This window comes from Centroberyx affinis, unplaced genomic scaffold, assembly GCF_046629955.1.
Source record: "Centroberyx affinis isolate AG114_WGS23_722 - 3 ecotype Tasmania unplaced genomic scaffold, CSIRO-AGI_Caff_v1 ptg002165l_1, whole genome shotgun sequence".
NCBI classification, from domain to species: Eukaryota; Metazoa; Chordata; class Actinopteri; order Beryciformes; family Berycidae; genus Centroberyx; species Centroberyx affinis.
Genome location: NW_027280479.1, coordinates 36,636 through 45,087, shown reverse-complemented (window position 1 = coordinate 45,087; position 8,452 = coordinate 36,636). Strand labels below are relative to the sequence as shown.

The 8,452-nt window shown below is 44.9% G+C and overlaps 1 protein-coding gene across 1 annotated transcript; it reads right to left on the bottom strand.

Annotated features, from left to right (window-relative positions):
- Window positions 1-276: 276 nt before the first annotated feature.
- LOC139654903 (lysosomal alpha-mannosidase-like) lies at window positions 277-6,959 on the bottom strand (the record flags this gene model as incomplete). Its single annotated transcript, XM_071532136.1, has 8 exons — window positions 6,856-6,959; window positions 6,439-6,541; window positions 4,089-4,262; window positions 3,192-3,385; window positions 1,689-1,821; window positions 1,332-1,477; window positions 413-475; window positions 277-356 (listed from the first exon to the last, which is right to left on the bottom strand). Coding segments are annotated over exons 2-8 (878 nt in total), but the record flags the coding sequence as incomplete, so codon positions are not given.
- Window positions 6,960-8,452: the final 1,493 nt, after the last annotated feature.

Here is an 8,452-nt window from a genome sequence, read left to right as displayed (position 1 = left end):
TTTTTGATAAATAATCATCAGTAATGTGGATATAATGACTAAGTGGGTAAAGGCAAATAATAGAACAGCTAGAACAGTCTGGTAAGTTCAGAAAATGACATCACTTTACTGTAATGCAGCCTTTAAAACCAGGAAAAGACAACACTTATGCCATATCACGATATTACGATATCCAAAATCTAAGACGATATCTAGTCTCATGTCACGATATCGATATCATATTTATATATTGCCCAGCCCTACGGAGGAAGAGACACTCCCGTCTCATCAGCCTACCAGGTGAGGTTGGCCCGGTGCAGCTCCTGCAGGTAGCAGGAGGGAGTGGAGTAAAGCAGGTTGACCCGGCTGCCGTGGGCCTGCCGGGCGTTGACGTAGCGGATCAGCTTGTCCAGGTTCTTGTACCACAGGTTGCGTTCTCATACTGGAAGTCTGAGCCCATGGTCATGATGATGTGGTTCGTCTTATACACCAAAGCCTGGGAAAGGAGGAGGAGGAGGAGGAAGAAGAAGAGATAAACACATGGGAGTGGCCACTTGCACTAGTCAGTGAATGTACATGTATAAAAATGTGTTTCCTTAAACGTTGGAGGTGCCTGCATGTTAGGATGTGTCACTCATGTCAGTCACTTATAAAAGGGCGTGTTCCTGTTAACTTGTATCAGAAGCAATAAACATAAGCATCACAAGTTTGTTGAATACTCAATTCTGATTGGCCAGTGAACACAGTCTGAGATCCGTTATTTCTGAATAACAAACTGCACAATCAAGAAGTCCGGTCCATTTTGTTGATTTCTAAATCGGATTAACTGGCGACACTTTGTGCCATAAGGACATTACTCCTCCTACTTCTTCTCTGGCGGAAGCTTGTAAATTACTTTAGCTTGTGATGAAATCATTTTAAATCAATAGCAGCTGTGTAATAAGCGGGATGATGTCCAGCGAGCCGGTCGTTACGGCAACATAAACCCCTTCAGGGTGATGAAGAACCTCGATTCACTCTGTCTGTCGGGGCTTATTTTGCAATAAGAACGAGCTCGCTGTCTCTTACATATTCACCTGTGAGCTATGGTGTGTTTTTCTGTGCTTTCTTATTAGCCGACACAAGACATTTTAGATAGTTTTAGTCTTTTTAAAAGCCCAACTGGGGTAGAAAATTAGCAGGAGCTACAAGCTAGTCCAATTGTTAAGTGTGATTATGTTAACTGCACTGTCCCATGCAAACCACTAAATAAATCAATAAATAATATTTAGGCGAGTTTATGGTTGTGTGTGTGTGTGTGTGTGTGTGTGTGTGTGTGTGTGTGTGTGTGTGTGTGTGTGTGTGTGCCTGACCTGGCTGTTGGCGATTAACAGGAAGCGAGTCACCACGTCGTCGACATTATAGTCCTCCAGGTCGGGGTCGTCTCTGATTGGCGGGTCGTCACACGACTGGTCCCAGCAGAAACCATCGGGGGGGTTGTATCCGTTTGGTAGGATCCCTTTGGGGGGGGGGGGGGGGGGTTGGTTGGGGGGGGGGGGGGGGGGGGGCAGATGGGAGAGGGCAAAGGTCAGGAGCAGACTTGGGTCCAAATAGTAGAAGAACAAACATCAATATTAGATGACCAAACATTGATATTTCAACATTTCTTAGGCTATGGGGGAAGTGAGGCGAGGTCAAAGGTCGGGTTAGAGGGGTTAAGGGTGGGGTACCGGTGAACAGGTCGGCCATGGGGGGGGTGAGGCTGTCGGACGCCCTCCACAGCAGCTCCTGCTCCTTGTCCGTCATCCTGCGATCCCGGTCCTGGTAGTCCAGACGGCCGAAGAAGAAGCCGTCATAACCCATCTGGAACAAAACACACAGCCAGCGGTCAGCCTGAAGCAGGACGTCCCAAACCTTCCCATGTCAAGGAACCCCGAAACAGATGCACCACAGACCACGGACCACAGATTAATTAAACTAGAATTTACAACCTCCTCCTGTCTCCTCCTGTCTCCTCTCCTCTCCTCTCCTCTCCTCTCCTCTCCTCTCCTCTCCTCTCCTCTCCTCTCCTCTCCTCTCCTCTCCTCTCCTCTCCTCTCCCCTCCCCTCCCTTCCCCTCCCCTCCCCTCTCCTCTCCTCTCCCCTCCTCTCCTTGTCTCCTCTCCTCTCTCCTCTCCTCTCCCCTCCTCTCCTTGTCTCCTCTCCTCTCTCCTCCTCTCCTTGTCTCCTCTCCTCTCCTTGACTCCTCTCCTCATCTCGTCTCCTCTCCTCTCTCCTCTCCCCTCCTCCCCTCTCCTTGTCTCCTCTCCTCTCTCCTCTCCTTGTCTCCTCTCCCCTCCTTCTCTCCTCTCCTTGTCTCCTCGTCTCCTCTCCTCCTCTCCCTCTCTCCTCTCCTTCTCTCCTCTCCTTGTCTCCTCTCCTCCTCTCCTCTCCCTGTCTCCTCCTCTCCTCTCCTCTCCTCTCCTCTCCTCTCCTCTCCTTGACTCCTCTCCTCTCTCCTCTCCTCGTCTCCTCTCCTCCATGTTGGGACACACAAACCGCTCTCCAATTATAGTAGTGGGATATATTTCATCTCCTTGTCTCCTCTCCTTGTCTCCTCTCCTCTCCTCTCTTCTCTTCTCCTCTCCTTGTCTCCTCTCCTCTCCTCTCTCCTCTCCTTGTCTCCACTCTCCTCTCCTTGTCTCCTCTCCTCTCTCCTCTCCTCTCCTCTCCCCTCCTTCTCTCCTCTCCTCTCTCCTCTCCTTGTCTCCTCTCCTCCTCTCCTCTCTCCTCTCCTTCTCTCCTCTCCTCGTCTCCTCTCCTCTCCTCTATGGTGGGACACACAAACACGCAAACAGCTCTTCCAGGGAATGTCATAAAAGTGATTCATTAATCCATTCTTCCTTTTGCCAGGGACCCACTGCAACCCTCTCAAGGACCCCTGGTGGTCCCCGGACCCCAGTTTGGGAAGCACTGTCCTAAAGCTTAGAGAAGCAGGTTTGTGACTGTGTACTTAAATGTTTTCAGGATATTTTCGTGGCCTCATTCAAGCACTACAAACTCGTCCACCTGCATCTGATCTTGGTGGGTAGTTTATATTCTGGTTTTCATGGCGGTGAAGTGCTGAATAACCCCCGTGTTAAAACTAAGAGGAATATAGTGGAATATAAACGATTGCTGAAAAGAAACGCACACGGTTCACTGCCTATTTTAGTCTCGGTCTTGAACAGAACTCGATTGGCTCCGGTCTCTACCTGTGCGAACATGGAAGCGTGTTCGCGGGCGTGTCCGAACGGGTCGATGTGCCAGGCGACTCGGGGCCGACCACACGGCCCGAACGTCTCGTTGAGGAACCGCAGGCCCATGGTCATCTGGTCGATGACGGCGCTGTAGTGGGTGGCGGCCTCGTCGCTCATACACCAGCCGCCGTTCACAAACTCCAGACGGCCTGGGGGGGGGGGGAGAGGGGGAGAGAGCATGAGACGAGAAACTGTTTAGTCAGGACTTTTAAAGTCAAATGATGGACAATTCTGAACACCAATAAAAAGTTTATGCAACACGTTTATGGTGCGTTTATGCATTTGTGGCACATAGAAGCCTGTATTTCTCAAACAGTGGGAAAAACAAGGATTTTATCTCAATAATGTTGTCCATTGACCCAAACTCAGGAAGTAAGCCTGCACTGTTCAGTAAAAGTAATGGATCGGATCGGTACTCCGTATCGGCAGATACTTAAACTTTCGTAATCGGTATCGGCATTGAAATAGTGGCATCGGTGCATCCCTAGTGTCTACATGTGCACTTTTCTACCTTTTCTTGGTACACACAGGACTTCTTGTTTGCTATTGTCAGAGAGCAGTGGCTCCAACTCTTGCACTCCTTACTATTGGTCGATTGTCATGTTGGTGATCTAGGAACTGAAACTCATTCTACTGTTGTATTTATTGTAAGTTGCTCTGAATAAGGATTTTAGCTAAATGCCTAAAATATAACTGATCTAGACAGGAACACATCTGCCATTCGGTTCACTGCTGACTTTCATATAACTTTTTTTTTTTGAGCAGAACTTTGGAATGAAACCCTTCAAATGTAAATGTAAGTGTGTGTGTGTGTGTGTGTGTGTGTGTGTGTGTGTGTGTGTGTGTGTGTACCCTCATTAACCAGCTGCTTGACGGTCTGCTGCATGCTGGAGCTCTGCCGTTTCCACCAGCGGTAGAAGAAGGCCGCCTCCACGTAGATAAACCTCCTGTCTGGGTTCTTCAGCAACTGGTCCACCACCGAGTCCAGGATGTACTGCACCCCCGCATGCTGGATGTCGTTACGGTCTGAGCGTGAGCCACACACACACACACACACACACACACACCACACATGGATTGGAAGATAAATTTAAACGCTTACAACATATTCTTCTTTACAAAAATGGCTTGGAATAGCTGCTGCAGGGATTGGGAGAGTTACATGTTACAAATATGTACATACTATATATCTCTCTCACACACACACACACACACACACACACACACACACACACACACACACACACACACACACACACAACACACACACACACACACACACACACACACACACACACACACACACACACACACACACACACACACACACACACACACACACACACACACACACACACACACACAGTGTAATTTGTCTCCACTTACACAACCAGACAGAAAATAACAGACAGAGGTCAAGAAGTGATGATGGTCAGCTGTATAAAACATGGTCATCTTCTCTATAAAAACACATGTGATGTTAACACATGAAAGCTTGGTCAACCATTTAATGGCAGTAAAGCTATAAAAACTCTTTTACAGTGTTGTTGGCTCATGATGACCTCTGACAAAAGACATATGACAAGACATAACATGAACAAGTGAGCAGTGAGGATGTCATTCCCAAAATGCCATATGATCATTTTGGGGAAAAAATAAATAAATAAATAACTGAATGCCATTATGGAATATCTCTAAAATACAAAAGGATCCAGTCTGTAAAAGTGTTGTCATTTTGTCAACCAAGGACTTAAGTTCCCTTCAATGCAGCCAAAAGTAATATTATTTATTTGAATGATTTAACTATCAGTCATTTTGTAAAAGGTGTTACTTTGTCATTTTAGAACAAAACTCTTCAAATTCTGTTTGGCATGACTGACTTAATGTGAGGTTCCAACTGTGTGTGTGTGTGTGTGTGTGTTTTTACATGCAGCGTTTCCAGATAGCAGCTCATATCCTCCTGCTTTAGTTCAAATTTGGGATAAGCTGTTTTTATGTACAGTAAGTCCATAGTTTGCAACTGAGCAGCTCCACTGGAGCAGCTGGGAGCAGCGCTGCCTTCAAGTGCTGCTGGAAATACCGTAATTACGAGTTAAGCACACATGACAGACCCAACACAGTGGTAAATACAGCTGGGAAAGTCTGAATTTTCTATAAGACAGAAGTGAGACATTTAGGCGGCTGAGAGCATGTAAGCCAACTCAGTAACTGATGATGAAATGTATTACTATGTGCTGTTATTTGGTGGTATCCCATGTAAATACGTAGTTTTGTTGTATGTTTCCATGTTCACTCTTTGTTTAATTTAGTTGTCACACACTTATTTTTAAGTAAAACATTAGCCACCAAAAAGACTATTATGGGTCTGTTTTGTTATTATTTCTGACCAAAAGCACTTGATTGTGTGACACAGTCTCAGAAGTCGGAGCTCACACGGAGCACCTGAACGCAGCATCAGCACCCTGCTTTTCTCAAGAGCTCATATCAGTTGTGTGAGGTGTTATCAGGAGAGTGCTGCACATTTCAACAGCACATCTATGGTTAAAATGGGATCAGCTGACAAACAAACAGGAAAGGTAAGCACATAGCTTAGGTTGTGTGTGTGTGTGTGTGTGTGTGTGAGTGTGAGTGAGTGAGTGAGTGAGTGAGTGAGTGAGTGAGTGAGTGAGAGACAGACAGACAGACAGACAGAGAAAGAGAGAGACAGACAGAGAAAGAGAGACAGACAGAGAGACAGAGAGAAAGAGAGAGACAGACAGAGAGAGAGAAAGAGAGAGACAGAGAGAGACAGAGAGAGAGAGAGACAGACAGACAGAGAAAGAGAGACAGACAGATATAGAGACAGACAGAGAAAGAGAGAGAGACAGAGAAAGAGAGAGACAGACAGACAGAGAGAGACAGACAGACAGACAGACAGACAGACAGAGAGAGAGACAGAGAAAGAGAGACAGAGAGACACAGAGAGACAGACAGAGAAAGAGAGAGACACAGAGAGACAGAGAGAGAGAGACAGACAGACAGAGAGCGACACAAAGAGAGAGACAGAGAGAGAGAGAGAGAGAGAGAGACAGAGAGAGAGAGAGAGAGAGACAGAGAGAGAGAGAGACAGAGAGAGAGAGAGAGAGAGACAGAGAGAGAGAGAGAGAGAGAGACAGAGAGGAACGAGTGAGTGTGTGTGTGTGTGTGTGTCTGTCTAACCGACCTCCATAGTAGTACTGGTCCACAGTCTTGAGCCAGCCGACGTCGTCGTGGGTGTGAGGGACCAGGTGCACGTTCAGCATGTTGGGCATCGTAGCGTGGCATGACTACACACACACACACACACACACACACACACACACACACACACACTAAGAACACATCTACAGACTAATAGACTAGACTAGCCTGTGTTGCTACCGCAGTGAAAGACACAGAGAGTCAGAAGAGGAAGTTACCAAGATACATTTTTCAGTTTACTTCTGTTTACGATCTCTAAAAAAAACAGAATACTAGCTGACAGAGCGAAAAAGCGGATGAGTGAAACTGAAAGTGGTCCAACTACATCCAACAATACACACAGACTTCGGCTTTAATGATGTTAAACACATAAAATACACCCCAGAAACACGCAGCTGACCTTGTACCCGCAGGTCGCGGGGTGCGGAGCCTCCTGTCCGAGGGGGAAACTGAAAACTTCACTTTGACTGAGCAGGAGAGCAAGAGCCAGCAGCTGCCGCCCGGCCGCCATGTTGGAGAAGCAACTCACAGTCATATGACATGTGTTTACGTTCGGGGGGGGGGGGAGTCATGTGAGGCTACGGCCAAAGACCGTCTACGAGTAGGAAGACGTGTCACTCACACCGGCCTACGGGCTGCAACTGCGGAAGAGGATACATAAGAATGGAGTGACGTTTCAAACGGGCCACGCCTACAAAGTGCGGAACCCAAAACAATAAATAGATATTTGGTTGCTTTTTCTGTGTTGTAATAATTTATGTGAAATGTTAGTATAGGATGTCGTTAATTCCCCTTAACCCTTTCAGGCCTGTCAAACATCTGCATGATCATTATAACTGCATTATCTGGAAGTCACAAAATTAATGCTAAGCTAGCAAACTTCCGTAAAAGAGAGGAGTCATCTTAGCATTTTGAGAAAAAATATTATAATGGTCATGCTGCTGTTTAACTGTGTAAAGGTAACAACAAATTATTTACACCATATACATTTCACATTATTATTCTCATTATTATTATTATTATTATTATTATTATTATTATTATTATTATTATAACCTTTATTTAAACAGGGAGGGCCATTGAGAGCAAGCTCTCTTTTACAAGGATGCCCTGATTACAGTACATATAAAAACAATAAAAGCACACGAAAGTTACAGTGTATATCAACAACAAAGAACAATAAAAACAATAAAAGTACATATAAAAACAATAAAAGCACACAAATAAAAGCACACAAAAGTTACAGTATACAACAACAGATTATACAACAAACAGGACAAAGACATCAACATAAGGGACAACATCATGTCAGTCAAAAGAGACATAAATTATTAGAACACAGAAAAAGCAACCGCAGAAAGTTGATTTATCGTTTTGTTCGTAGAAACTGTGCAGCATTATCGCCATTCTTATCCATTAGGGCCACATGTGAAAAATGTATTTGAGTTTGGAGATTAATGTCACAATTCGTAAATTAAAGTCAGAGTTTTGAGCAAAGTCAGAAACTCAGAATTCTGACTTTATTCTCAGAAGTTTAACTTCTCAGATCCATTTTTTCACCTGTGGCCCTAATCCTCTTCCCCATGCAACAACTTTGTTCTGCAGGGTTGGACCCATTCACAACATGTTCGGTTTCTGATCAGAAGTGAATGAGTTGTTTTGATCGTAGCTGCATGTCAAAGGAGAAGCACACCCAAAATTGATTTTAAGGTTGTTTTTTAAGCACAAGGTTACATTTCCTTAAAAGTTTTCAAAACTCTCTTATTGCTTTCTGCGTTTTAATTTATGAGCTCTCAATGTCATAGAAAAGAAAGTCCCACAACATCATGAAATTGCCTGAGATAGTTGGAAGAAATTTGTCAAAAAAATATGTTTAATATATTTAATATAGGTACAGGAACATGTGTCGATGATATCATACATTTTCCAGTGTTGTTTTCATGTGTGTCAATAAAAAGAAACTGTATCTTACCAGGGAACATCTGCAATAACTGGAT